General features: G+C 52.1%; 16 protein-coding genes across 16 annotated transcripts; 9 read left to right on the top strand and 7 right to left on the bottom strand.

Annotated features, from left to right (window-relative positions):
- Positions 1–90: 90 nt before the first annotated feature.
- Positions 91–1945, bottom strand: NUU61_007575 (uncharacterized protein; the record flags this gene model as incomplete). Its single annotated transcript, XM_056658100.1, has 4 exons — positions 91–614; positions 1163–1620; positions 1684–1787; positions 1844–1945. The coding sequence occupies 4 exons, from the start codon at positions 1943–1945 to the stop codon at positions 91–93; spliced, it is 1188 nt and encodes a 395-aa protein (XP_056508393.1).
- Positions 1946–2518: 573 nt separating this feature from the next.
- Positions 2519–2887, top strand: NUU61_007574 (uncharacterized protein; the record flags this gene model as incomplete). The annotated part of the gene is made up of 1 exon (XM_056658099.1): positions 2519–2887. The coding sequence occupies one exon, from the start codon at positions 2519–2521 to the stop codon at positions 2885–2887; it is 369 nt and encodes a 122-aa protein (XP_056508392.1).
- A 244-nt stretch (positions 2888–3131) lies between these two features.
- Positions 3132–4390, bottom strand: NUU61_007573 (uncharacterized protein; the record flags this gene model as incomplete). Its single annotated transcript, XM_056658098.1, has 3 exons — positions 3132–3170; positions 3222–3856; positions 3916–4390. The coding sequence occupies 3 exons, from the start codon at positions 4388–4390 to the stop codon at positions 3132–3134; spliced, it is 1149 nt and encodes a 382-aa protein (XP_056508391.1).
- Positions 4391–6327: 1937 nt separating this feature from the next.
- Positions 6328–8886, top strand: NUU61_007572 (uncharacterized protein; the record flags this gene model as incomplete). Its single annotated transcript, XM_056658097.1, has 4 exons — positions 6328–6921; positions 6974–8584; positions 8640–8735; positions 8791–8886. The coding sequence occupies 4 exons, from the start codon at positions 6328–6330 to the stop codon at positions 8884–8886; spliced, it is 2397 nt and encodes a 798-aa protein (XP_056508390.1).
- A 366-nt stretch (positions 8887–9252) lies between these two features.
- On the bottom strand, positions 9253–9465 carry NUU61_007571 (uncharacterized protein; the record flags this gene model as incomplete). Its single annotated transcript, XM_056658096.1, has 1 exon — positions 9253–9465. The coding sequence occupies one exon, from the start codon at positions 9463–9465 to the stop codon at positions 9253–9255; it is 213 nt and encodes a 70-aa protein (XP_056508389.1).
- Positions 9466–9839: 374 nt separating this feature from the next.
- On the top strand, positions 9840–10433 carry NUU61_007570 (MAPEG family protein; the record flags this gene model as incomplete). The annotated part of the gene is made up of 3 exons (XM_056658095.1): positions 9840–9844; positions 9897–10189; positions 10234–10433. 3 exons carry the CDS (start codon positions 9840–9842, stop codon positions 10431–10433), a joined length of 498 nt encoding a protein of 165 aa, XP_056508388.1.
- A 517-nt stretch (positions 10434–10950) lies between these two features.
- On the top strand, positions 10951–11604 carry NUU61_007569 (uncharacterized protein; the record flags this gene model as incomplete). The annotated part of the gene is made up of 1 exon (XM_056658094.1): positions 10951–11604. One exon carries the CDS (start codon positions 10951–10953, stop codon positions 11602–11604), a length of 654 nt encoding a protein of 217 aa, XP_056508387.1.
- A 389-nt stretch (positions 11605–11993) lies between these two features.
- Positions 11994–13824, bottom strand: NUU61_007568 (cytochrome P450; the record flags this gene model as incomplete). Its single annotated transcript, XM_056658093.1, has 4 exons — positions 11994–12608; positions 12675–13059; positions 13119–13564; positions 13621–13824. 4 exons carry the CDS (start codon positions 13822–13824, stop codon positions 11994–11996), a joined length of 1650 nt encoding a protein of 549 aa, XP_056508386.1.
- A 604-nt stretch (positions 13825–14428) lies between these two features.
- Positions 14429–15485, top strand: NUU61_007567 (uncharacterized protein; the record flags this gene model as incomplete). Its single annotated transcript, XM_056658092.1, has 2 exons — positions 14429–15144; positions 15209–15485. The coding sequence occupies 2 exons, from the start codon at positions 14429–14431 to the stop codon at positions 15483–15485; spliced, it is 993 nt and encodes a 330-aa protein (XP_056508385.1).
- Positions 15486–15861: 376 nt separating this feature from the next.
- NUU61_007566 (lipase/thioesterase family protein) lies at positions 15862–16932 on the bottom strand (the record flags this gene model as incomplete). The annotated part of the gene is made up of 1 exon (XM_056658091.1): positions 15862–16932. One exon carries the CDS (start codon positions 16930–16932, stop codon positions 15862–15864), a length of 1071 nt encoding a protein of 356 aa, XP_056508384.1.
- A 594-nt stretch (positions 16933–17526) lies between these two features.
- Positions 17527–19029, top strand: NUU61_007565 (flavin-containing monooxygenase; the record flags this gene model as incomplete). Its single annotated transcript, XM_056658090.1, has 1 exon — positions 17527–19029. The coding sequence occupies one exon, from the start codon at positions 17527–17529 to the stop codon at positions 19027–19029; it is 1503 nt and encodes a 500-aa protein (XP_056508383.1).
- Positions 19030–19240: 211 nt separating this feature from the next.
- Positions 19241–19788, top strand: NUU61_007564 (uncharacterized protein; the record flags this gene model as incomplete). Its single annotated transcript, XM_056658089.1, has 3 exons — positions 19241–19249; positions 19328–19624; positions 19693–19788. The coding sequence occupies 3 exons, from the start codon at positions 19241–19243 to the stop codon at positions 19786–19788; spliced, it is 402 nt and encodes a 133-aa protein (XP_056508382.1).
- Positions 19789–19942: 154 nt separating this feature from the next.
- Positions 19943–22074, bottom strand: NUU61_007563 (uncharacterized protein; the record flags this gene model as incomplete). The annotated part of the gene is made up of 6 exons (XM_056658088.1): positions 19943–20619; positions 20673–20833; positions 20890–21258; positions 21309–21531; positions 21578–21709; positions 21780–22074. 6 exons carry the CDS (start codon positions 22072–22074, stop codon positions 19943–19945), a joined length of 1857 nt encoding a protein of 618 aa, XP_056508381.1.
- A 729-nt stretch (positions 22075–22803) lies between these two features.
- NUU61_007562 (uncharacterized protein) lies at positions 22804–23127 on the bottom strand (the record flags this gene model as incomplete). Its single annotated transcript, XM_056658087.1, has 1 exon — positions 22804–23127. One exon carries the CDS (start codon positions 23125–23127, stop codon positions 22804–22806), a length of 324 nt encoding a protein of 107 aa, XP_056508380.1.
- A 141-nt stretch (positions 23128–23268) lies between these two features.
- On the top strand, positions 23269–23619 carry NUU61_007561 (Carboxylyase-like protein; the record flags this gene model as incomplete). Its single annotated transcript, XM_056658086.1, has 1 exon — positions 23269–23619. One exon carries the CDS (start codon positions 23269–23271, stop codon positions 23617–23619), a length of 351 nt encoding a protein of 116 aa, XP_056508379.1.
- A 1325-nt stretch (positions 23620–24944) lies between these two features.
- Positions 24945–26413, top strand: NUU61_007560 (fungal specific transcription factor domain-containing protein; the record flags this gene model as incomplete). Its single annotated transcript, XM_056658085.1, has 7 exons — positions 24945–25104; positions 25154–25322; positions 25380–25646; positions 25715–26046; positions 26092–26170; positions 26228–26304; positions 26373–26413. 7 exons carry the CDS (start codon positions 24945–24947, stop codon positions 26411–26413), a joined length of 1125 nt encoding a protein of 374 aa, XP_056508378.1.
- Positions 26414–26432: the final 19 nt, after the last annotated feature.

Genomic DNA, 26432 nt, shown 5'->3' with positions numbered 1-26432 from the left:
AGCGTGGGGAAATGCACATCGTCTTCGGAAATATAGGCCACGGCGCCACGATAATGTTTTCTGGCTTCCTCCAGGCTGAGGCCAGAATAATCAATGGAGCCGGTGACCCCCAAGAACGATGAGTGTTGGCCAGCGATAGTCCGCAGGAAGGTCGAGCAGCCAGCTCCCGGGCGTCCAAGAACGCTGGTTGAGTGTTAGCTCTTGGGTTCCTCCCACACATAACCACGTCATTTGCAGCATGATTTCCCCGCTGTGAACCACACCCGAGAAGTCTCGGATGAGAGGACGGCCATCTTGGGGCTTCTTTCTGGATATCCACGGCTGGATGGTCCATTCGTAGATGTCCTGCTGCGTGAGGGTCCGCCACAGTGCTGTCCCCACCGTTTTCACATCGGCATGGCCATCTCCCTCACCCCACGTCGAGACGGCTTGAAAACACACTCCGAGATTGGATCGTTTCTTGCCTCCTTGGACTTGTTCCTCGAGGAATTTGTCAAACGACGAGTGTAGCTCGGAGTAGTCATGGCCTGGGTGACTTTTCCCCGTCAAGGTACGATGAATGTCGGCAATGACCTCCTCATCCTCATGCGATACACACACTCGTGGACCACTGTCTGTGTGGTGAGTGTCCGGGTTGGGGGCAAAGCCCGTGCCATGCGGATGAGAATGGAGACGAGCGGGGATGGTGCACCCGTGGGATTTCAAATCGCCGACCAACTACCAATTCTCACGATATTTTCAGCGTGTTTCTACAGCGAACCTGGCGTTCTACGGTATTTATCCAAAAGACATCCGAGCGCAAGTCGAGCCGAAAAGGGCAGCCAATGCTCATGTCTGGATGAGTGGGCCATGAGTTGAACACCATCTTCTTTTGTGATTGTTCTCTTCATCAGCAGAGAGATCCTGGACAAGACGTGCCGGTTGATCCAGTTGATTCCAGCGCAAGTGGAACTAGAAGACGCTGACTCTTCGACAGAAAAAGGAAACCAAGGCGAGAGAAGATCCACCGGGGCTCCAGTTTTCCCCACATGGTATTCTCCGATCATCTTTCATCGATCACCTTCATCTTCATCTTCACTTCCATCCTGCAATCTTACCGTCATCAGGATTCAGGCCGCTTAGTGGCTTCCATGGCCCAGTTGTGTGCGTTCCAGTCCCTCACTCATCAGACCAATCCCCAGCTCCACGGCCTCATTATGGCGGTCCGGGTCATTGAGCACAGTCCATGGCATCACACCTTTGTGGTTACGCAGCTGCATGTCCAAAAGATGTAGGCCCAGTCCCGGGGTCTTTGACACTCGAGCAACCTGCTTGAGCAAATCTCCCAGATTTTTGACATGCTTGGCCTCTTTGCGCAGGAATCGGGTCTGAATGGCTTCAGTCAGAGCACTCTCCCCGGACTTCTCGGCCAGCGAGCAGAGTCGCTCGAGGTCCTCCAACAACTGTTTTTCCGTCAGGAACGCCTCCTTGCAAGGCGCCACGGGTTCCACGGGATTGTCGGAGAATTCGCAGGTGGGGGCCTCGATGTTGGTGGGTTTGCATCGGCCCCCGCGGGTGACGAGGTACTTTTCCAGCCAGTGCATGTCGATCAGACACTCCCGCGCCGACCTCTCCCAAAGCCTGCAACAAGACATTAACCCCGAATCCCCCCCCATCTCCATGATCACACTTGGTGCGACCTACATGGCAAAACCGTGCAGCGCCACATTCGCTCGAGAACAGTCTGCGGCCAACTTGCGGTAGAACATCCAACTTGTCAATTCCTGGTGGATGTGGCCGCGAACCGACTGTGCGCGTGCTTAGTCTGTGTGGCCCCACAAGAAATGAAACAGAGGAGATATACTTCTTCCAACTGCTCGGTCAAGCTCGACGGGCGCACCAGGTCATCAATATTCTGCTTGGAGAGGTCTCCGATAACTTTTCGAGCTTCCTCGGCGTGAGACATGGTGGATTGACGTAAAAAACTAGGGGGCTGAAACATCGAGGTAAGAGACTTAGCAAGATGATCTTCGGACGAATCTCTATGTCTTCTTGCCTTGATATACCTCACAAGGGGAGTGGCAAAGCGGGCTCTCTCATCATGACATCGGCGTCACGTATTGCCGGGACTCGGGGGGTACATGCTTTTGTTCTTTCAGGACTGGGGCTTTATTTCCGCAGTGGCATCCTTTCTTGAATTGGATATTCTGGGAACATGACAAAATCCATGGCCTCTTACACTGAGACTCGGCATAACCCGCTTCCCGGATTATAGAGCTGGTATTCCATGGTCTCAGTGAGTTTTTCCATCTGATTGATACTATAAGTAACTCTAATTTATATTGCTATTGGGTCCAAGATATCAGTTCTCAGGGCTGATATATATATATATATATCTGCAAGAGTATATAGACATGCTCCATTGTACTTGGGCTAAAAGCGGCGAGGATTGAAAACCAAAACAGAATAGCCCACACGTGACCTTCTCCCCTAGTATTGCCAATTCCCAACCTTCTTCGCAGCCATATCCTGTCACACCATGCGCTATCATGCCCTCATTCGCACCCATCATATAACCTCCCGTAAGAAAGTTGCAGTACTCAAGCGTGCTGCGAACACTCACCAATGTGCTGTGCTTCTTCGCTCCGGTGGCTGCCCAGGGATCATGTACGTCGAAGGGCAGGACCAGACGCAGGTCGAGTCGTGGGTGAGCGCTGTGCGCAAGCTCCGCTACAAAGATTTCCAGCTAGTGACCCGGCCGGGTCTCCTGGAACCAGAGGAGTCAGATCAAGGGACCGATGATCTACCCTCGGGCTTGTCCGAGGTCGAGAGTGTGAAGGATTTTGGGAGTTGGATGCAACGGCGCAGGGTGTGGCATTGGTGGAGGAGAGGGATGGGATACTCTTAGGTGATGGAAGGGGATTGAGTGCTGTTGCGGGCGATAGCACTTGAATGTGAGACGGTCATTCATGTGGATATCCATGATGGGTAATCCATTGGTTTGCCTCGGTCGATTCCTGAGATGAGATATCATTTCAGCAAGTGGAAAACCCTTTGATATCAATCTTCCTGTACAATAATCTACCACCAACTTAAACGCCAAACCCCGAATATGCTTATATACGCCGCAGGCCAAGACCCATCCCCAGTCGTTAGACCGGTGCGGGAAAGCTGAGCAGCTTGCACACATCCTGGGAAGGGGTCAGCACACGTGTAATGCTTGAATCACACGCCAGACTCACCTTTCTTCGGTGTCGGAAATCATCGTAAATCTTCTTCCACACCTCGCGATCGCGGCAGCCACTCTCCTCGGGCGTCCCTGGGTTGTTGTCGCACTTGGGCTGCATCTCCGCCAGCTCCTTCTGTGGCCACATCACCCAGGGCTTGGGCAAGGGCCAGTCAGAAAAGTGCACGAATTTTGCCTCGGCCAGTGCCCTGTCGGGATCCCATTCCTCGTGTTCATTCCCCATGTAGTTGCGGTGATCCTTGGTCCGGAACTCTCCGGTAATGAGGTTGTATTTCCGGTGGGGGAGGACCAGGGCGTTGTCACGGTACCGGTCGTTCAAAAGGTCCATGTCGTACCGGTTTTTAGACTGGCCCAACTGGACTTGGCCAGACATGGCAGCCTTGACGGCATCGTTCAACGCATTATACTCGCGGTAGGAGGGTTCGATGACGACGACCTGGGATGATAGCATCTGGTCGGGCAAAAGCCAGTATGCCCGGGGCATAGCAACGATGGCGGGAGGGAGGAAGAACAGTTCATCGAGCTTCTGCAGCAGGATCATGTCGGAGTCGAGATGGATGACTCGCTCGTATTGAGTCTCGCTAAACGCAAACAGTTTCGCTCGGCTCATGTCCCAAGACTGCTTGGAGCCTACCAAAAGCAAAACAATTAGCCCGCACAAGTCGCACTTCAGTACCGTTTGAACTTACCAGTTCGATCCAGGTTGACCCCCTCGATCTTCACCGGCACCACCTGGGCGTTATATTCATTTTTGGCCATGAGCAACAGCTGGCTCACGCGGTCTTCAGGAGAATCTATGATCAAATCCCAATCTTGCGGGTAGTAAAGTATACGATCCGCGCGGCTCCCAAGCCGTTGCAAGGCCTCAAACACCATCACGCAATTGCAGAGGTAGGTCTCCGACGTCGCATACTGGGTGTATGCAAAGCGAGACCAATCGACCGCATCATAGTTAATATGGGAGCGCGGCCGCGGGGGCGCCGCTGGCGCACGACGCAGCCACACAACTAACAAGGCGAAGACTGCGAGAGCAACCCAGGTGCGGATATGACGCAGCTGCCGCTTCACCAAGGCCAGGCATGTTTCGTCCGGGATGTCAAAGAAATCATCCTCCGAGGCCGCAGAGCCCCTACGGTAGGGGAATGCGTCACTTTTGGGTGGCATTGTCGAATGGAGAAGACATGGAGGAGTGGCAGACAAGCTGCTCCTCACACCCGCCAGATCACGTGGATTTCTCTCGCCCCTGGACGAAGATCGTCGAGTTTTGCGCGCGAAGTGGATCGACGGATCAACAGAACTGAAAACATTTGACGGAGGTCACAGCAAGAGGATGCATCGTCATGGGAAACGAGAATTAAGGGCAGAGAATAAGAGGCTAGCTAACAGAACTCCAGCATCATCTCAACAATTTTGTCTCGTGGTCAAGATGACGATAGACATCCTCCACCTGAAATCTCTGCGATGATTGTCATTTCTTCTCTAGATTGGCCCGTAATACTCAGTCCATTTTTATTGACTATGGCGATCACCTTTATTCTCTCTCGTTTGGTTTTCTGGAGAAAGAAAAGGACAATACTCGATCTCCCACCAGAAGTGTTGGCCTTGATCTTCCCCTATCTCTCAGTGGTCTCGCAAGCTTGCTTGGCTTTCAGTTGCAAAGCGTTCTATCATCCGTTCGAATATATCTTGAAAACGCCCGTCTTTCGATATCCCTACTCTAATGGCCTGGACCCGACTATTCATGTTGATACTCGAGCTCGATTTCTGATCAAGCTGGAATCCAAAGGCTGGTTCAAGCCATATTTCCGATCCCGACGTTGGAGGTATTGTGCCGCCTGCCTCAAATTACACCCGCGAAGTGAATTTAATTTTCGCCATTGGCGAGATGAACCATCCGGGCGTGTATGCCAATGGCCCGGGGTGATCATCCTCTGTCCATGCCTGAAGTTCAGACCGAAGAAACTGACCCAGCTCCATCGGGAACTCCAAAAGTCGAAGAAGAATTCGAGTATCGGTGTCGAAATTACGAAGCACATTCCAAAGTGGCATCAATGTGTATTCTATCGACAAGGGACACCGTTATATACGTTGGCAATATCAGTCTCCCTTGATGAGACAGATCGGCTTATCTTTCATTTTGACTACGACATTTATGCTGATCGAGCTGGGCGGAGCCTAGCGGACAGAAGAATCATGTTCTGCCCTCATACGAATGCCCTTGCGACGATCCTAAACGGGAGGCAGATCGTCTGTACTAGATGTGATATATACCCTTCCCCTAGGGTGTCGGATGGCACAAAATACTCGATTCAATTCACAAGAAAATTTTGCGTACCCAAGGGAAAGTGCCGCGATTTTCGGGACTATATGAATATGGAGAAGATTACTGATTACATGTGGAAAGAGTACGAATTTCCCCTTGGAGATACAAGGCAGATTGGCTAATGGCCCTAGGACCTGATGACCTCGTCTGCGCATTTGCTGAACGTCCTTGGGAGGCCCTTGTGCTGAATAGCTGTATGATTGCTTGTGCTTGGTAGTTTCAATCAAAACCATGTAATCCAAATCACGTATTTAAACAACATGATATACGGATTGTGTCGCTGAGATAGTCCTGGAGTATGTAGGGCGCTACTCAGCAGTGCACCGAGAGTGTTGATACTCCTCGATATCAAAAAACAGTGCTCTGGCCTCTTTTGTATGAGTAATATCCTGGATGAGGCCGAATACTCTTGCAAAAGATCGGGTTGCCACCTTTTCAAGGCAGTCCAATCCTCGGGGCTTGGCATTTATGCCCCATACGGCAAGTCCGAACATCTCCGAGCAGGCGTCACTGACGCCGTCCTGCGTGCTTCCACGTTTGGGGGATTCGGTTTTCAACATTTCGCCGTTGAATCTGGTGATACCTTCAATCTCCAAGTACTGACCGAGCTTTGCTTGCTTTATCATCGACAGAGCCTGATTGCGAGGTGCTTGAGGCCTCCGAGGACTCCATCCAAGTCGCCGCCAGCTGCCATCAGCTGTTGGGGGCCATTGTTACGTCGACTGTGTTCACAAATTGAGCCTATCTCGCTCCCCCGATTTCATAAATCCTACTGTAAATGGAGAGCCAGGAGCCGCGATCCCCCGACCCTGAGTCGGGAAGAAATCCCCAGCGCCGGCGTCGACCACCGCTGTCTTGCACAGAATGTCGCCGGCGCAAACTGAGGTGCGATCGCTCGCTGCCATGCGGGCAGTGTATTCGTTCCAAGACTGCGGACGCCTGTGTCTTTGCCGGTCCACAACCAGGGCCGTCGGATTCGTTGAACAGCCGCATGTCGCCACCCATCGCGCGGATGCAACCACCCAGCGGCTCCGATAATCAATCCGGGGAGAAGGGAGGCATGTTTGTCTTCGACTCAAAGCTGGGGCCCAGCTTCAACTCACATCGCATCTCTAAACGCAGCCGCCCGGATGAGCTCCATGACATGCGGCAGCGGCTGCGTCTACTGGAGAATGCCTTGACCAAAACATCTAGTTTGAACACCCTCGAAAACACGACAAGCGACGTCCGGTCCAACTTGAGAATATCCCAGCCCCCCGAAAACATTGGGGTCGATGATCATGTCCGGTTTTTGCCCGATGCGAGTTTCCGGGGCAAGAAAGCCAAAACCCGCTACTTTGGTCGCAGTCACTATACAACCACGGTATCATTTGTAAGTGAGATAGCATGGCAAGCCAGAGAAGTCTTGTTGATGGGGTGTATAGTTTTGCGATCTTGGGATATTTATGCGGAAGTACCGCGGAAACTCCAAAGACAAAGAATATACGGACGTAAAACAGTTCAAGTGCGAGCTCTGGTCACGGGAAACACAGAATCACCAACGGGAGTTTCGAGAGCAAGCATTTAACTTGGAAGAAATGATTCCGCCTCGGCCTGTGGCAGATGAGCTGCTTCACTTGTACCTGGAGACATTCGAAACCACCTACCGGGTTTTACATGTGCCGACCTTTTTAAAGCAATACTCCGATCACTGGGCTCGCATCCAACCCCCCGACATGGCTTTTGTGGCCCAGCTGCTGGCGGTAATGGCGGCCGGTAGCTGTTTCTATGTGTCTTCTGACCAGTATGGTGGAGAGGCACCTCAAAAGTCTGCCCTGAAGTGGATCATGGCGGTTCAGTCGTACATCTCATGCACCTTTGTGAGCCCCGACATCGATTTGCGAATGATTCAGATACAGACTTTGCTCTTGGTCGCTCGTCTTGGAGTGGCCAGCGACGGGGATGTGGCCTGGGCTTCGTCGGGATCGTTGATCCGGTCTGCCATGACGATGGGGTTGCACCGCGATCCCACCCGTTTCCGCAAAGCTGTGCCCTACTGGTCTGAAATGCGTCGTCGTTTATGGGCCACAATTGTTGAGCTGGATCTCAAGATTTCGTTGGACCGTGGCGTGCCGCCGTCGATGGACTTGGACGAATGCGACTGTGACCCGCCATCAAACTGGGACGATGCTGACTTGACAGAAGATATGAAGCATGATCCGGCTCCACTTGGTGTGACTCGATATACCCGGAATTTTTACCAAGTGCTTCTCGCGAAGACGCTGCCCCTGCGGTACCGCGTTGCCAAGAAGATTAATAGCCTGAAGTTCGACCTATCCTACGATGATGCGTTGCGCATGAGCGAGGAGCTTGTCCAGTATATGCAAACTGTAAAATCCCTCTTTGACGACCATGCTTCGGGCATGATGCACAATGAAGCCGGCCAACGGCGATTTCCCCAGTCCCTGCATCTGTTTATCATCCGCAAGTTTCTTCTGGCCCTCCATCGGCCTTTTTCGCTCAGTGTTGCGCGGCTCCCCAAGTGCTCGTACTCCCGAAAGATCTGCCTCGAAAATTCCCTTGAAATCCTCTCGCAGATGGAGCTTCCTCCCTCCCCAGAGACCAATCTCCATCCGCACATTACCCAATTGGGCAGTGGCATGTTTCGTGATGAGACCTTTCACGCTGCGGTCACCGTCTGCGTGGAGCTCATTCTCCAGGCCAATGAAATGAGCCATTCCGTGGGGCTTTCAATGGAGGGGACCAACTCCAGTGTGCTTTTGAGCATGATCCAATCTCAGCAAGGCGTGATGCTCAAGGCGGTGGACCGAATCACCGATGATTTTGGAAGGCGAATCGATCCGAGTGGAAAAGGATGCAAGCCATACTATTTTATGAACATCATCTTGGCGTCGGTCAAGTCTCGCATCAACGGGGAGGAGCCACAGAGCAAGGTCGAGGCTGCGTCAAAAATAGCGGTTCGCGTCTGCCGAGCACTGTTGAACGGTGTGCCGTGGCCCGAGGCCAAAGCTTGCGGGGATTGCAAGCCTGCATCGGTGAGCTTTGTTCTGTGTTTATATTGTTGGTCGAGCTGTACTAACCGGCACTTAGATCCCAACAGCACCGGGGGGGTTGACCCCGACCTCTCGCACCCCGAGTGACTTGGATCCTGCGTCTCTGTTGTCGACGGACCTCACCGACTTCACGGTAAGTACTATACGACTTCTCTCTGCGCTCTTGGATTACATGCTAATCGCCGCAGCCCATGGATCTCGGGGGTTGGTTTGATGGGTTAGACTATGGAGGTCCAGAGCTCTGGGATCGCGACTTCCTGGGGAACTTGCCCTGGGCATCATGACGTCTATTTACTATAATGAAGATATCCAACAAACCGTTCTTCTAATGCGATGTTGAACCAAGGGATGGAGCGCCAACTCGAGCCATCAGCATCGCTTCATGCAGCTCTGGCCAGTATAGACACACCCGTGACGTACGTACATAACGGGAGACAATATATGATTTTTGAAGTGAATGTGATGCATACTTCTTTTCTAAGAAGTTCTCATGCATGGCTGCTTCACCCGAGATCCCCAGGGGCAATGTTGAAGAAGCAAGGGCAGCAGGGGCACCCCTACATGCCGCCCTCGAGTCTCTGGTTGTATTTACTCTTTCTCTTTCGCATTTCGAATGTCCCATTGTCGCAGCAATGTTCGCACTTGTAATATCATTGCTGCTCCTTGGTGACTCCATCAGCGCAGATTTTCAGGAAAATCTTCCCCAAGCTGAGCTTGTCGCGAACGGCGTCGGCCAAACGCTTCTTCGGCCTCTTGAGCACGCAAGAAACGAGAATCTCACAATCGCGACCAGCCTCGTAGGCCAACCATGCGATATCCACAACCACCAGCGGTGTGAAAGGGGAGCTTTCTGCAACATGCATGTCAAGCAATGCTGGTCCAATGGCGTATATCGAAGCGACTGTGGCCCCGAGGATTACAAGCAGTGCCACCCCTTGTTTTTCTGCGACCCCGACCACCACTGCGCATTAAAGCGCCCCCGGGGACTGGAGTGCTCGGTTGATGTGCAATGCGTCTCCGGTCGCTGCAATCATGGGAGCTGTGAGACACCCAGAAAACAATGATTCATGCGAACACGGGCACATCGAGGGGTTTGGATTCATAAGTGATCGGCGTCCATGATCTCATTCCTCGGTCGGTTGAGAACCCACATGCGCCGATCACCGAAATATAAGAGCGCTCGAGCGTCCGAGGAGAGAGTCCATATTCATCGCACTCGATTTATTGATACAGAGACATGTCGTATGTAGCCACTCCGAGCTTTGATGATGATCAGGCATTAACCTCTTTGCAGCGCCATCCTCACCACCCTCGGACTTCGCGCCGCGCCCGGCCAGCAGCCGCCAAACCATGCCTCGGCCTTTCTGGTGGCCAATTGGCTCTTTGCATACGTGCTGATGAGCACCCGCGGGTCCAAGTTCCGCTATGGAATCGACAACAATGTCGCACCGCGAGAAGACCTGTCCAAGTACGGCGAGGCGGCCGTCCAAGCGGGCAAGTTGAGCCGAAGCACACTGAACAAGCTCAAGCGCCAGGAGGCAGCGCACGCAAACGCAGTCGAGGGCTATCCTCTGTTTGTTGCAGCCAGTACGTTGTATCCATCCCTCATCGGTGCCATGCTGACGACCCAGTCATCCTCTCCGTCTTGGCCGGAGTCCCCAACGAAACCATCAACACCATCGGGGTGTGGTACACAGCGTCCCGGATTGCCTTTAGCCTGGCGTACTCGTACATCGAATCGAAGCCGCTGAGCTTCTTGCGCTCGGTGGTGTGGTGGTCGGGCAACATCAGCTGTATCACAGGTCTGGTGTTGGCAGGAAAGAAGCTGTAGACTGGATATATCCAAATTTGCTACTCCGTCAGCCATTAGCTAGATCTGTGACAGATGAACATTGGGACATACTAAGACCCACGTCTTAAGAAATACGACTGGCTTTTGTCCCTGGACAAGCTTCATCGTGTAAGGGTTAAAGCGTGAAATGAAACGATATAGATCTTCTTTAATACTAATAACCAGCTCTGTGGGATCCTTCATACAGCCTTGGAGCCTTATGACGATCCAATGTCGTGATGATTTACTAAATTAGAAGTCTCAAGGGACACTCTTTCCCTTCTAGTGCTATTCTGCAAGCCAAGTTCACCTATAAACCATGAGAGAATCCAAATCTTTATTTACTATTCTCCTGTATTTTCTGCTGCCTTTCAAGAGAACCTTAACAATCGGTCATAGACCAGTCACTATTTTCACAAGCTGCAAGAGAACCTCAACAATCAATCAGCAACCGGTCATTGTCTTGATACTTCTTGATACCCTGTTTGCCAACTTCACGACCAAACTGATTTCTGTCATGACCCCAATCAATCAGAGTCAAAAACCGTGGATCGGTCAACAACCGGTCACTATATGGAATGTCTGGGACAAATTCTGGAAATATGGGTGGACAGTCCTCGTGTTTACGCTGGGCTTTTTCTTGCACGAATGGGCGAAGCACTGGTTACGGTCTCTAGGTCTATTGCCTGAGAGCTCTACCGATGTGAAGATCAAAGAGATCCACCCGGTTGTTATACGCCTAGAATCGTTCTTTGACCGGTCATTTCCTGATTTCCACCCTAAAAAGGACGATCACAAACACCTCCATTGGCTTCAGCGACTGGAATCAGTCGTTGATGAATTCATCAAATGGTCTAAGGAAAACCCGCTGACCAATCTCCCACCGGTCATTACAGAGACCAGCAATCCATCGACCGATACCCAACCGATCATTAAAAAGACCGGCGAACTACTTGATCTCATAGATGGATTGGTGACCACTCTACACAGAATCCAGGCGCAACATGAGCATCTGGTCTCTGAGGCTGCGTCCTCTGCTGGTCAGGAGAACCAAGTGACCGGTCAACAACCAATATCAACCTCTCCTCCACCTCCTCCACCTCCTCCACCTCCTCCCCAGATCCTGACCCCCCTGCCCCCAATCCCGACAACTCCACCGAGGAACCCATGACTGGGTCGACCGATCAGCAACCGATCCCTACATCTCCATGGCCTACAGGGCCGCCAGTTATAATTCTCGCTTATGACTGGCTCTTGGAAGAGGCCTAAGGGAGGGAGATTATGCTATGGTTGGGTGGTGTTTTGTCTTTTATTCTTATTTTGTAGACTTAGAATTACTGTATTCATATTATTATATAGTTTAGTGTGGACATAAGAGGATAGGAGAGGCAGGTTTTCTTTTCTTTTTATTGCTGTTTCTGTTATATTATATACCCAAAGACCTTGTTGATTTCTAGTCCATTCCTAGTAGTACTGCTCCTTACTGACTTATACTATACTTAATAATCAAAATTATCACGACATGAAATCATCACGCTTAACACATTTTCCAGCCCAGAATTACCACTCGTCCACCCGACGCATGCGGAGATGCATGCCCTCGACGGGCTTGGTGGTCACAGCACCTGCAATGTGGATCTCCTGCTTGGGATCTTGCATCTCAAAGGCAAAGCGACCAACCACGCCAGCGACGGCGCAGCGCAGCTCAGCGCGCGCAAAGTCCTTGCCAATGCACGAGCGCTGGCCGTGCAAGAAAGTGATTTGCGCAAAATTGGTCGACGCGCCGCCGTTGTGGTTGGGAACAGGAGCACCGGTCTTGTCGGTGTCAATCCACCGCTCCGGCACAAACTCCTCACCGTTGTCGCCCCAGAAGGTTGGGCTACGATTGATCGCGTACGGACACAGGATAACCCGCGTTCCCTTGGGTACGTGCTTGCCGACCACCACAGTGTCGCGAGCTGCTTCACGGATCGTCGCCGGTACCGTCGGGTATAGTCGCAGTACCTCCTGACACACCCCGTTGAGCAACGGCAGCGACTCCAGATCCTGGTATGTGATCGGACTGTTGCCGGAGGGGATCTTGGCGCGGATCTCCTCCCGCAGTCGGGTCTGCGTATCTGGGTACTGGGTAAGTAGATAGCATGCCCAAGTAAGGGCACTGGCGGTGGTCTCGTGCTAGATAGGCGTTAGTGCGTGCCAAAATGTATACGGAGGAATCGAATGAGGAAGAAGATAACTCACCCCCGCAGCCAAGAAGGTCAACATCTGATCTACCAGCTCCGTATCAGAAAAGTTCCCGCCAAGCATCATCGTGCCCAGAATATCTGCTTCAAGATCCTTGGTCGAGGCCTTGGAAGCAGCAAGCGTTTCACGTTTCTCGCGTACGATGTCATTGCACAGATTGCGCAAGAAACCGGTCTCGTTAGCAACCACCTGATTAAGACGCCACGGCACGCGCTGCGCAATCCACTGCGGTAGGGTAAAGTTCATGGCCAAAAACGCCATCTTTTCGGTAGTTGGTTCGAGAATATTCAGAAAGCTCTCGGCCACCCTATTGTCGGTATTTTGCAGGGAGCGAAAATCGCGGCCCATGGCGGCGGGTCCGATAATATCCAGAGTGAGGCGGCTGGGTTCATTATGAGTATACACTATTGGAGAGGAGCTGGAATTTGCTGCTTCACGTACCTCCCCCACACGCCCATTTCCAGCTTACCAACCCCGTCAGCGATGTTGGTACCCTCCATGGGATTGAGCTTCAGCTCTTTCTCCATCTCTTCTAAGTACTGGTTGGTCTTATCCCACATGAGCGAATACATGGCGCGAATGTTCTTGATATTGAATGCCGGGGTTAGAGCCTTGCGCTGCTTCTTGTGGGCTGCGCCCTCGGACAAAATCAGCCCAAAGCCCAAAATGCGGGCTAAAAAGTTGCGGAAGCGCCAGGGCTTCTCAAAGTCGTAGGTGTTGGTGCTCATAATATCCAGCAGCGCCTGGTGGTTGGTGGCTACTAAATAGCTCTGGCTGATGGTGTCGCGCATATGGATGAGACCCTCATTGGGAATGGTCTTCATCCAGTACAAGGGCATCCGGCCCCGCGGAGAGTCAAAAATGATCTGCGCATGGTTCATGAGACCCTAGAAGGCGCGTCAGTGTTTGTAGATGTATCGCAACGGGAAGGCCATCACGATACCGGGACCTTGGGCAGATGTCGCAACGGGTTCAGGAAGAACGGCCAAATGGCCAAACTCCAAATTCCCTTGAGAAGGAGGTTGACCCCCAGGGCCCCCAGACACACGGTCCGGAAGGCTTCATCGGCGAACAGAGTGCGTTGTAAAAAATAGGCCTCCACGATAGTGAAGGCCGCGAGGGCGGGCAAACTATCGCCGGCCGCCATGATGAAAAAAAAATCACAAGATGGCCATCGATCGAAAGTTCTTATTCAACCATGGGCAGTGGGCCCAAATATGAGAGGAATAGGCGGAACACCTTTTGCCCCAGACGGTAGGGCCATGACTCCACCAGGGATCGGCATGAACCAGTTGTTGGGGAAGATCTCCGACCTCGGCAGGTGGGATGAGGGGGGAGCTTGTGGGAACAGCATTAGCATCGTCATCGACATCATTAGTCGGAGTTCAAAGAAAGAAAAAGAACAGTGTTAGGTGAACCGAGAGAGAAGAAAGAAAGGAAGAAGAAGCGAGAGAGAGACGTGGAGACTTCATGTGAAGTTGATCGGCGCGAGTCGCATTGATTTCCCCATTAAGTGGACCTCGGCTGAGTGTCATTCGCTTGAATTTCGGGAATTTGCGCGTTTCTTAAAGCTCTATCATTGTGAGAATTGCTATACTTATTGCTGAGTTTACTCTTGCTCATTGCAGCTCATTTGAATATACACTGCCCTCGTCGAAGCAAGTTACACCAGTCCGGAGGGTTTCTACGCCATCCCCATTGTCCTTTTCTCTACACCTTTCCTCTTTCCTCTTTCCTCTCCATCGCTCGCCATGTCTCTCGATCTTGTTCGCCAATATATTCAAACGGCTCTGGCCCACCTCCCCGACCCGGCCCAGCAATGGCTGCGCAACCCAACCATCCAGAAGGTGCTGGCCGTCGTGGTCGCGCTGGGCCTGTTGCGCTCCGCCAACCGTTGTCTATCGCAGTGGGCTTTGAACAATTGGCGGCGCAGTGACCCATGGCGCTCCACACGCGAGTTGGTCTTGTTGACCGGTGGGTGCAGTGGAATTGGTCGCCAGGTCATGGAGGATCTGGCGCGGACGGGCGTGCGAGTGGTGATTCTGGATATCAACGAACCAACCTTCCAATTGCCGGCCAATGTCTCGTTCTATCGTGCCAATATCACCTCCTCGGAGAATATTGCCGATGTGGCCAAGACGATTCGGAGCAACCATGGCGAACCTACGGTGTTGATCAACAACGCTGGCGTCGCCTACGAAGGCACGATTCTGGAGAAGCCCGAGGCCAAGATCCGCCAGACTCTCGATGTGAACACCTTCGCGCACTTCCTGATGGTCAAGGAGTTCCTGCCGGCCATGGTCCGCGCCAACCATGGCCACATCATTACCGTGGCCAGTATGGCCAGCTTTGTTGGACTGGCCGAGATGACCGACTACTGCTGTTCCAAGGCCAGTGCTCTGGCCTTCCACGAGGGTCTCCGCCAGGAATTGCGGTTCTGGTACAACGCGCCCAAAGTGCGAACGAGGCAAGTTGACTCACCAGCGCCGAAAGAGAGACCCCTTTGCTGATCAGTTCTTGTTTTACTGCAGTGTGATCCACCCGATGTGGGTACGGACGCCCATGATCAAGATGCTCACCGACCACGAAAAGCATTTCAGGCAACCCATCATGACGGTGCAGGTGGTCTCGGATGCCATCTGCAAGCAGGTCCTAACGCAAAACAGTGGCCAGATTATCCTGCCCGCCAGCCAATCTGTGGCTAGCACGATTCGGGGCATGCCGGCGTGGATGCAGGAGGGCATTCGTGCCGTCGTGTCGCAGAGCTTCCGGAAACTCCGGCACGCGCAGCAACAGGAGGCGTCGTAGGCGAAAATGAAATTTGGCTGGGTAGAGTGATTGAAGATGTGATGAAACGCCATATACACTGGAAATATGCCGAGCTACCTGACTTGATACCTGAAATTTATACCTTGAATATACTCTATGGATTGATGGAGGCCTCGACGTGGAAATGAAGAAATGAATGCCATTTATTTGATCTAGATCCAGTCGAATGTGTATGTTATTGCTATCGGAGTACCTCGGGAAGTACCTATATCCTCTCACATGGCGTACATCTATCGCATGGAACATCAAGTATTCCATAGTTGATCAAGACAAATCTGCCTCGAGCTGTGTATATACTAATAGATGGACAAATATGTACCGATACGCAGATGTACAGAACCATCTATGAGTGCATCTACCGCGCAAGCTCCGTCAGCCACGTTTTTACCTTCTTCCCCTGCTGTGTCTCGGTGCGATCCCCAATGTACAGGTTGTAGATAGGCGCCACATGGCACTCGCGGTGGCCAACTAGCAGTTCCACGTTGGGGAAGCCCTCTTTGAACTTGGCGGCAAATTCTTGGATGATGGGAAGGAGAATCTCATTTCCACCACCCGTAATCAGCACCGAGTTCACCGGGAACGACTGGTACCAATCAGCTGGTGCCGTTAACAGATCCGTGTAGAAGTCGCGCGGAGCATCACCCAGATATGCCGAAGCCCAGGGCTGCGCAACGGCCGGCGTGATCAGGTCACCTCCATGATAGATTTCCTGGCCCTCGAACTCGGTGTCCAGTAGAGCCCAAGGTGCGATCATGGCAGCGCCGCCCAGATTCCCGTCGAGGGCTACAGGCGAGATCTGCGGGTGCGGGTGAGCCAGATGCGACAGCACGCCACCCACCAGATTCCCACCAGCCGAGTCACCGGCCAAGAAGACGGTGGCTGGATCTCGGTTAGGCTGGGAGACGATGTAGCGCACGCATTCCACAGCCTGCCGCAGCTGGGTTGGATAAGTGGCTTGGGGGGCGAGAGTGTAGGTCAAACTGAAGACGGCGATCTGCTTGCCGGCGCGCTCGAGCTCGCGAATGATTTGGGCATAGAACTTGAAGTAGCCGATATTGGCAGGCAGACCGAAACCACCACCATGAAACCACACCAGCACATTGGGGGCATTGCGATCGCCAATCCAGTGGCCTAAAGCACCATGGCCCAAATCCACCGATTGAGGGACGAGACCGGACTTTTTGGTGTACTGCTCGTAGATCTTGTTGGAAGGCGGCAACACATACTGCATCTGCGTTGGCGACAGACGCGCGGTAGCCTTGCGGAACAGGGCGTAGCCAAAATGCAGGAGCAGGGACTTGGCCTGGCGCTCGGTGCGCCACAGGCCCGTCAGAATGGCATAGAAGCCGGCCAGGACAATGGAGCCCAATGCAGGGAGAAAGTCCAGCTTCTCCTGGAATGAGAGTGTAACTTTGGTCAACGACATGGTATAGCAGAGTCTCTCACGAGATCACAGTTCTCCTGGAGGCCATCGCGCCTGATAAGTCTCGAAGGTGGAGCCTTGTTTCCCCTTGAAGAACCTCGGGGGAAGAAGAAGTGGAGAGGATCCACTCGCACTGGTGACTGAAAGCAGTAAACGAGAGGACTATCCCTCGTTGTTGGGGCCGAGGTTGGTGGGGGACCCTCGGCATGATGAAAGAACTCATGAGGGATCTTGGAAGATCAAGATGGTGAAGATGGTGAAGATGTTGGATGTGATGAATATGATCGATGGTGGTATACTGATATACTATGGAGACATCCCTTCATCGTTCGAGTCCCCCGAGTCCCCGATTTTTTTTTTTTTTTTTGTAAGAGTCTCACCGAAATCCCCGGGTTTTCTTTCATGTTTAATATGTCTTATCGAATATTTTATAGTATATTAATTTATTATTTGTAGTTTGTTCGCAACGCGAGCGATCGGCTTCACTTGTGAAACCGAGGCATATGCACCCCTTCAACATCGCATGTCCGCATAAAATCGTGGCTCAATCCACCTCCATCCTCCCCCAGAATCTTGCGCAACTCACCCCTCATCACTATGAATGGCCATGCTGTACAGTCGGAGCATCGCTTCGACGTGATCATCGTCGGCGCCGGTATCTCTGGCATCAACGCCGCCTATCGTCTCCAGGAACAATTGCCTGGCTACAGCTATGCAATCCTTGAAGCTCGCAATGACCTGGGTGGGACCTGGGATCTCTTCCGCTATCCGGGAATTCGTTCTGATTCGGATCTTTTTACTTTCGGCTTTGCCTTCAACCCGTGGAGTCGCGACAACCCGATCGCCGAGGGCTCTGCCATCAAACAGTACGTGCGCGACACCGCCCACAAATTCGACATCGACTCGCACATCCACTTCAAACACCGGCTGTCATCGGCCGACTGGTCGACCTCCGAAAAGACATGGTCGCTCACCGTCGACCACGACGGGACGGCCAAGAAATTCACGACCCGTTTTATGATCTTCGGCACAGGCTACTACAACTACAATGAGCCGTTGCAGGCGCAAATCCCGGGCCTGGATAACTTCCAGGGTCAGACAATCCACCCCCAATTTTGGCCCAAGGATTTGAATTACAAGGACAAGAAGGTTGTCATCATCGGCAGTGGCGCCACTGCCATCACTCTCCTCCCCAACATGGCCGACCAAGCCTCGCGTGTCACCATGCTACAGCGCAGTCCCACCTACATTCTCTCGCTCCCCAACCGCACCAATGGTCGTTGGTTGTCCTATATACTACCGTCTTCAGCGTACCGCAAACTGCAGCGCATCATTTGGATCGTCACCTCGCGCATCTTCTTCCTGTTTTGCCAGCGATTCCCCAACTTCTCGCGCTGGATCCTGAAGCTCAATGTGCGCAGGCAGCTTCCGAGCCACATCCCCTACGACCCGCACTTTAAGCCGCGTTATAACCCGTGGGACCAGCGGCTCTGTGTCTCGCCCGATGGGGACTTCTTCGACTGTATGCGCCGCGGCAAGGCCGATGTCAAGACAGACACCATCAAAACTGTCACTAAAAAGGGTATCACGCTGAACTCGGGGGAGACGCTGGACGCCGATATTATCGTCACGGCGACCGGGTTGAAACTGCAGATTGCTGGCGGCGCGCCACTCTCAGTGGACGGCAAGAAGATCGACATCGGAACCAAGTACCTGTGGAACGGGGTGATGCTGCAGGACCTGCCCAACGCCTCGTTTATCATCGGTTACACCAACGCCTCGTGGACGCTAGGCGCCGATGCCACCGCCCAGTTTGTGTGTCGGCTGCTGAAGACCCTGGAATCGCGTAAGATGATCGCTGCCACGCCGCGAATGAAGCCGGCCGACGCGGGAACTCTTCAAGATCGCCACCTGCTGAACCTGACCTCGACCTACGTGACGGTCGCCGAGCGCGAGCTGCCCAAGGCGGCTGACCGGGGGCCCTGGCAGCCGCGCGATAACTACCTGGACGACCTCAAATTTGCCCAGAAGGGGAACCTCGATAACTGTTTGGAGCTGGTGCAAGGCCCGAGCCTGCGTCTGCGCCCCAAGTTGTCGTAGCCCTTGGCACGCGTGTATATTTTTGACGACATGATACCGGAATGATTTGTTTGATTTGACATGTATTAGACTCGGCGCATTTTAACACATAACGACATTTCACTTGCTCTCGAGATCGTGATATTCAAGGCATCCTAGATCTTGCGCATACTGAGTCAATACCTTTGAATGGAATGGAAGTATTACAGTCAGAGATGATGTCACCATCACGATGCCATCGGTGTCTTGTAGATCACCACCCTCGTAGCTGTCGTTGAAACCACTCACCTTGGTCTGCCACAATGCCCCCCCCCCGAAGGACAAATACATCAACCCGGACCTGCGTGACCAAATCAAGCAGGAAATTCACGGCGGCGACAAAGGCGGAAAAACAGGTCAGTGGTCTGCACGCAAGGCGCAATTAGTGGCATCCGAGTACAAAAAGCGCGGAGGGAACTACACCACCTCCAAGGATCAAGCCCAAGACGCCTCTCAAAAACACCTGGACCAATGGACCAAGGAAGAGTGGCAGACCCAGGAAGGCTCCGGCACAGCGCGCCAGGCTGACGACACCCGGAAACGGTATTTGCCCAAGCAGGCGTGGGAGGCGATGAGCGTCGAGAAAAACAGGAGACCGAGACGAAAAAAGATTCAGAATCGGGTCAAGGGAGACAATTCGTGGAGAACACGGAGAAGGCGAGGTCAGCGCGGCGAAAGGCGAGTGATGCAGTGGCATCCGATAATCAAGATACAAGTGAAGACGAAGAGCAGTCCAGCTAGACAAACTCCATGAGACATTTCATCCCATCTACAAGCAGCAATGACCCAAAATTATGTAGTTCCTGCTCAGACCAAAAGAAAATACACATGAGAACACTCCCCAAACGCTCGAATCTTGGTCTTGTCGCATTCGATGTGCATCGACCATCGCCTCTTACTTGCTTTCCTCGTCGTTCTTTTCATTACCTTGATACCGACTTTGCGGCAGCATGTTCAGTTGGTCCTCCTCCCGGTCCAACTTGTAGTTGGTCAACCAGAAGCCCGCACCCCCGACAAATGCCAGGATGGCTGTGACGCCGTAGTTCCACTCGAGGAGCGGATCCTCCGACAAGCTGACAAGGGCCTGTCCCAGAGCCGAAGAGAAGGCATTCATGAACAGCGCCACAGCCTGTACTAGGGATCGCATGTTGCGCGGCGCTTTGGTGAATGCATACTCCAGCGAGGTGACCGAAGCAAAGATCTCTGAAATACCGCCCAGCACATAGGTTAGTGCCTGCACCCAGACCGAGATATCAGTATATTTGCCCTCGCTTTCCAGACAGTAGTTGGCATTCTTGCCGCACGGGCCGTTCTTGTAGATATAATGTTGGGTCACTGTAGCGACGATCATCGAGCAGCCCGCCGCGAGGAAGCCCGCCGTGATTCGCTTCAGAGGGGTGAAGTTAAATCCAGCGCGACGGAGGCCCGGGTAGATAATACGATCCATAATGGGAATGAAAATAATGAGCGAGAGCGGGTTGAGGTTGTTAATGATGTCGTTCGGCACACCCCCGAGGCGCATGGTCGCGGCTTGCGAGGTGAGGTTGTTTAGCATCTGGTTGTAGGACAACCCTAAAGACAGTCAGTAAACGGTCACAGTCAAATATGATTTGCACGCCACCTACAGTACAACGGATACCACAAGAACACTACGCAGGCTTTGAGCCCACGTCCAACTTCATCCACCCATTCGTCATCAAAGGTCATCCAATCCGGCTTGTTCGCACCGAGATGGCTTGGCTTGACGTGCTCCCAGAAATCATTCGAGTTGGATGTCCCCCGGAACCTGTGATGCGTGAGTCCAGTTTTTCTTGTCATTATTGGAAGTCAGGATAGACATACAGTCGCACAGGATTGAAAGACCAGCGATCCTTCATCGCCAGGCTCCACAGTCGGAATGCCTGAGAGTACACAGACCCAGTGGGTGGAATCAAATAATAGCGATTGCGGCACATGAACAAAACTGTAGGGCAGAGACAAAACATGGCTGTGGGCAGAAGGAACGACAGCCAGAAGCCAACGTATCGTTCGGCATAGACCATACTCACTTGCCCCACAATGGAGCCAATGTTGATCATCATATAGAAGTAGAGATAGATGCGCGAGACGGTGGCAGCCGGGTCGACAATGACGCGCTCTCCGCTGGCCAGAGTCTGAATGTACGGCCTGTCCTCTCGGTACTGTTCGGCAATGAGGGCAGAGATGTTAGATCTACAAAGAGTTAGTCTCCGTCTGCATTGGTTCAATTGCGGGAGGCATACTTGAAACCACCTGTTCCCACGCCCATAATCACCAGTCCGACTGAGAAGCAGACAATCGAGCCGCCAGGGCTTGCAATCACTTTGGGGATGGCGGAGATAATCAAAATGACATGTCCGAGGAGGGCGGCGGCGATGGAGGCAAAAATGGTGCGGAATCGGCCCCAGTACTGGTCTGCCACGAACGCACCCGCCAGTGGCATGATATAGGACCAAAATTGATTGACTGGGCTATCAGTCAAAGTTGACGTACCGGATTTGACAATACTCACACAAAGTCAATCCAGTTGATGCTCGTTGACCCATCCCCAGAGCACCCGGCACATCACTGTCCCAATTGGCACCGGCAGACAAAGCACCGGTAGTCGAGTTCGCCGGAAGAGGTCGCTGGATGAAATTGACAACTGATTTCCGTCAATCAAAATGTTCTAGTTCAGGGTTCATTCTCCTTCATTCATCTGTGGGTAAACCTACAAACCGCTGTCGTGCCATAGTAAGAGAATCGCTCGCAGAGCTCCACGAACGCAATAGTAAAGGCTGACCATGGCACCTTGCCCGCAACTCGACGCAACGCGCGCAAATCCTCATCACTAGGATAAATCTTGTCCAGCGATTGAGTGCCTGCATCAGCATCGAGGCCTTTGCAGATGGTGGTTTCCTGAATGCTTGGTTCAATGATCAAGTCATGCTTCTCGTCTAGACCGATGGCATGCGAGGCAGATCTGGATTTAGCAACCTCGGCCACCTCGACCGGACCCGAGGAGTTCATTGTGAGCGAGGCACGTCAGAAGCCAAAGGTGAGAGACGGAGAGTGATGAGACAAAATGAAAGAAAGAAGGAAAGGAGCGCAAGGCGAAGTCAGGCCGAGTTAAATGGCGAGGCCACAAGGTGTCTACAATAGGCAGGAGGCAAACTCCCCTTCATCTTCGGCTTTTGTTCCCTGCTTCTCCCATCGCTCCCCATTATTCTCATCCTCTTCCATTCTGCCCTTTTCCCACTAACGGAGCATTGACTAGAATAGGCCTCTCCAGATCCAAAATGTCTGTGCGACACGATCGAGATTCTCACGGTTGCCATCGGCCCATGAGACACAATTTGGCCTCATTTGACGATAAGAAACCTTCGCCGTGGCCATTGTGAAAGATCCCAGAAGCTAAAGCCTGCCAAGTTCAGGCAAATCCAATCACCACGACAATTCCCACGGCCGAGTTCATTTCCATCCCGTCGGCGCCCCTTTAGCGCACGCTGCCCCGCGCACGATGCACGCTTGGCTGGCAGGTTACACTGTAACCTTGTCTCTTGGCTTAAAGAAGCGAATCCACAAGCGTGGCCAATATGCAGGGTTCCAGAGAAACTCATTTTGCCACGATACAAACCGGATCTGACAGCTCGCGTGATAACGACGGGTCCGCTATAACCCCCGGACTCCAACGGAACCCCCAATCAGACATGTCATGATTATCTTATTCTCATTCTATTCTATTTTATTTTTCTTACCCTACTCATTCCGCGATTGCGCCTCCCGATTGCGCCTCGCATTTCCCTCTAACCCATACAGTGTATCCTCCGACATGCCTGGGATGACCATGTCGAATGTATCTTTGACTACCGTGTACTGGTAGTAACCACACCGTGCAATCGGTTGAGTTTTCCGAATGTCGAGGATGCCGTCCGTGAGGTCCTCATCCTGGATGTGCACGGCGATCACCCGGCCGATCACCACGTCCACTGTGCCCATCGGCGGATTGCCGGGCAGCCGTACAGTGGAATGGTACTCACATTCGAACTTGACGGGCGATGGTTTTTTCCTGGTGACTCCCATCTCTGCCCTAAATACAAAGTCAACCGCATCACCTACCGGAACAGTGCGATTCTGCCTATGTCATGTGGCCGATTGACAGATGAGACTGTAATTTGATCACTCCTATTTTAAGGTGACACTGACAAAACGAAATAGCACACAATGATTGGATCTTTGGCTGCCGCCGAGATTCGCAAAATCTGTCAGCAGCACGATCTTCCCGTCACCGATGCCTTTGCCCTGTTCGAATCGCAAGTCACCTGGGTGGAATTGCAAATCGATACCGCGCGGCTGCGTGCAACGAAAACCACACCGTCCGAATTCTCAAAGCAGATCGGAGACCTAATCTTCGATTGCAAGGCCGGATACACCATCCATCGTCTGGTAATGGTGGGTGATGACATCGACGTCTACAGCGGCAAGGACGTCGTGTGGGCCTTCTCCACTCGTTATAGACCGGGATTGGATGTGATATTCTATGAAGATGTGCGTGGATTCCCACTGGTTCCTTAGATGTCGCATGAGAACTGTTCGCCGGTCCAGGGGGCAAGGTGGTCTTGAATGCGTTGCTCCCATGTGAGTATACCACGGGACGGGACTGGGAGCCCGCAGATTTCGAGAGCTCGTATCCAGCGGATGTCAAGCAAAGGGTGTTGGATGCTTGGACTTGAATGGGGTTTCGTGAGGAGTAAAGATTGATCCATGAATGATATTCTCTAGACTGTACACTAGTATCAATATAGATATTGATTGGCTTTCAATGATTGATTATTCGTGTTTGCAGTTCTGGATTTGATATTTTCCATTAAAACACACTTTTACCTGGTGGTTTTGTTGTATTGGTCCAATATCTATGTTGCAATATGAACCCGAGTACTTCCAACCCGGCATTGCCATGCTCATTCTTTGATCAGCTGAGATATATCTCACGCGAGCAAATATCTAATAAACAATTCTTAGTGTTGGCTAATTGTTCATAAATAATCGAGCACGGTATATATATATATATATATTTGAAAATCATGTGAGAAGGCGTTCACAACATTCCGACGAAGAGCATTTTCCTTGGACATGCCGGATCTTGATATCTCAGATATTGACACCAGCTGCCCAGAAGTGTCCCATCAGATTCACCGCTTCACTTCAACCAACTGTCTTGTATTGGTCAAGACCTGCCCTTTCAAGAAATTCGCCAAGCTCGGACCCTCGGCATCATGAGTGTCAGTCATGACGAGGTGGATCGAGTGCTGCGTCTCAAGCGAGAATCGCGAGCCTGCTACCCTTGTAGGAAGCGAAAAGTGAAATGCGATGGAAACCAACCGTGTCGGATGTGTCAGAAGCGAAACACTTACGATGCGTCGGGTGGTTCGGCGCCTGGTCCAAGCTCTCACCATGGAATCCCTCAATCGACCACGCCCAGTTCACCACCGATAGTTCCCAGTCCGGCTATTGAGACATCGTCGCGCGAGAACCAGAGCACCGGGAATTATGTCTACTGCGGAGATAACTCGATCGTGTCAATTTGACGCTCTCGTGCATCCGATGCTAATGATTCTATGACCCACGATGTCGGTTCGGTGCTCGGACTCTAGAACACTTTCAATAGGTACCCCTTCATGGACTCCAAAACACCACAGTAACGATGGAAGTCTTTACTGGCGGTGTTACCACAAGGAAGCGAAGTCCTGAAGTATGTCGCCGTGGCTCAATTGAGACAAGGGCGACGGCTGATAATGCTAGATTTTTTCATTATTATCGCGTGACTGCTTATCCTTTCAACCCCATCTTAGTAGACATGGATCGCTTCGAATCGGACTTGTGTACCTACCTCAGGGCCCATGCCGCCGGAGAAGCTCCGAGACTCAGACAGGGTCACTGATCGGTGGGCGACGGATAAGTCCATTGGCCATATCGGCCTTTTGCTGGCGACGCTAGCAGCAGGAGCTCACTATTCTGATGTTGGGTATTCCCAGCGCTTGAAGACTTCTACCGATTTCGGTATGGCCTGGTCCTTCACATTGCGGGACTATATTAATGATTTTCATAGCTCGCCGATCCTTCCACGCGCTTCAGCTGGCCAATTTTCTATTTCGCCCATCACTGAATATCATTCAAGCTCTTCTTATTTTGGGAAATACTCTGCAAAATACAGGCCAGTCTGATGCTGGGTACAACAATTCGACTGGCTCAGACCATGGGGCTGCATACCGAAAGAAGTACGCTTCATTGGCCCGACTACCTGCAAACCAATGCCAGGACACTATGGTGAACAGGTCCTCTATTGTCTGGCAGGATAGCCTTTGCCTTTGTTATGACCGCCCACCGATTGTTTCCGTGGCGGGGTGGACTCTTGACGAATCCTTTTATCAACGACAGGATTTGTCTTATGCTGAAATCATGCATTTTATTTGTCGACTCGGACTAGATATCATGCAGCCAGAACACCCGGGGGTAACCGAAGCGGATCGAGCGCTTGAGGCTTTGCACAAACTTGATGCGGTTTACCAACGCGGGAAGGCGTTCTTACATGCTCGTGAGGCGTGTGTCACCTTTCAGCAGCATCTCGAGCATTTGGCCCTCAAAATGCACACATCATTTTGCGTGTCAGTAGTTTGCCGCCCGGCTATGAAAGAGTCCAACGCGCAACATCTATTGGGGTCGGCATCTATTGGGGTCGGCGGACATTCACCGGGAGGAGCTTGATTGATGCTTCGAGAGCCTTCCTCGATTTCCAAGCACTTAGCATTATTCCCTTGCGCAGCTGGTCAATGGTGCACACGGCCTTGAGTTCCACCTTGCTGCTTTGTATCTGGGAAGAGACACGCAATGATCCCGACTGTCGGCGCTTGCAGCAACAGGTGATTGATGTTTTCTTTTCCTCTAATGCGAGAGCCTCCGATGAGGGAGATTCAAATTCCGATAGTGATAACCAGTGGTTGTGTACGCATCATATCCGAGCGTTGGTCACACTACGAAATACTTTAGATCGGCAGGAAGAGGCGGGAGCTGTCAACCATGAAGACTGGTCCGGCCAAGGGTTGAATGCGGGTGTCCTCGGGGCTGGGTGAGTCGATTTACATGGCTTGCTTTCCGATATTGTTGCTCATGCTACTGCCCTTAGTATGCCCGGTTGGTATCTGGATATGGCCAACCCGATGGATATATCACCAGCGTCTTACCTCGACTCAATAATGAACGGTAATTGTATTTGTGTCAGCCTGTACATGTGTACCTGTATAGTATTCGCTGACTTGAATGACCCGTAGCTCCTTTGTTTGACTTTTCGCAAAGGAATGAGTATCTATAAAAGCATGGCAAAACAATGA

This window comes from Penicillium alfredii (assembly GCF_028826965.1).
Source record: "Penicillium alfredii strain IBT 34128 chromosome Unknown utg000010l_segment0_segment0, whole genome shotgun sequence".
Classification (NCBI taxonomy): domain Eukaryota; kingdom Fungi; phylum Ascomycota; class Eurotiomycetes; order Eurotiales; family Aspergillaceae; genus Penicillium; species Penicillium alfredii.
The sequence above is the reverse complement of the archived record's forward strand: the minus strand, read 5'-3'. Positions and strand labels throughout refer to the sequence as shown.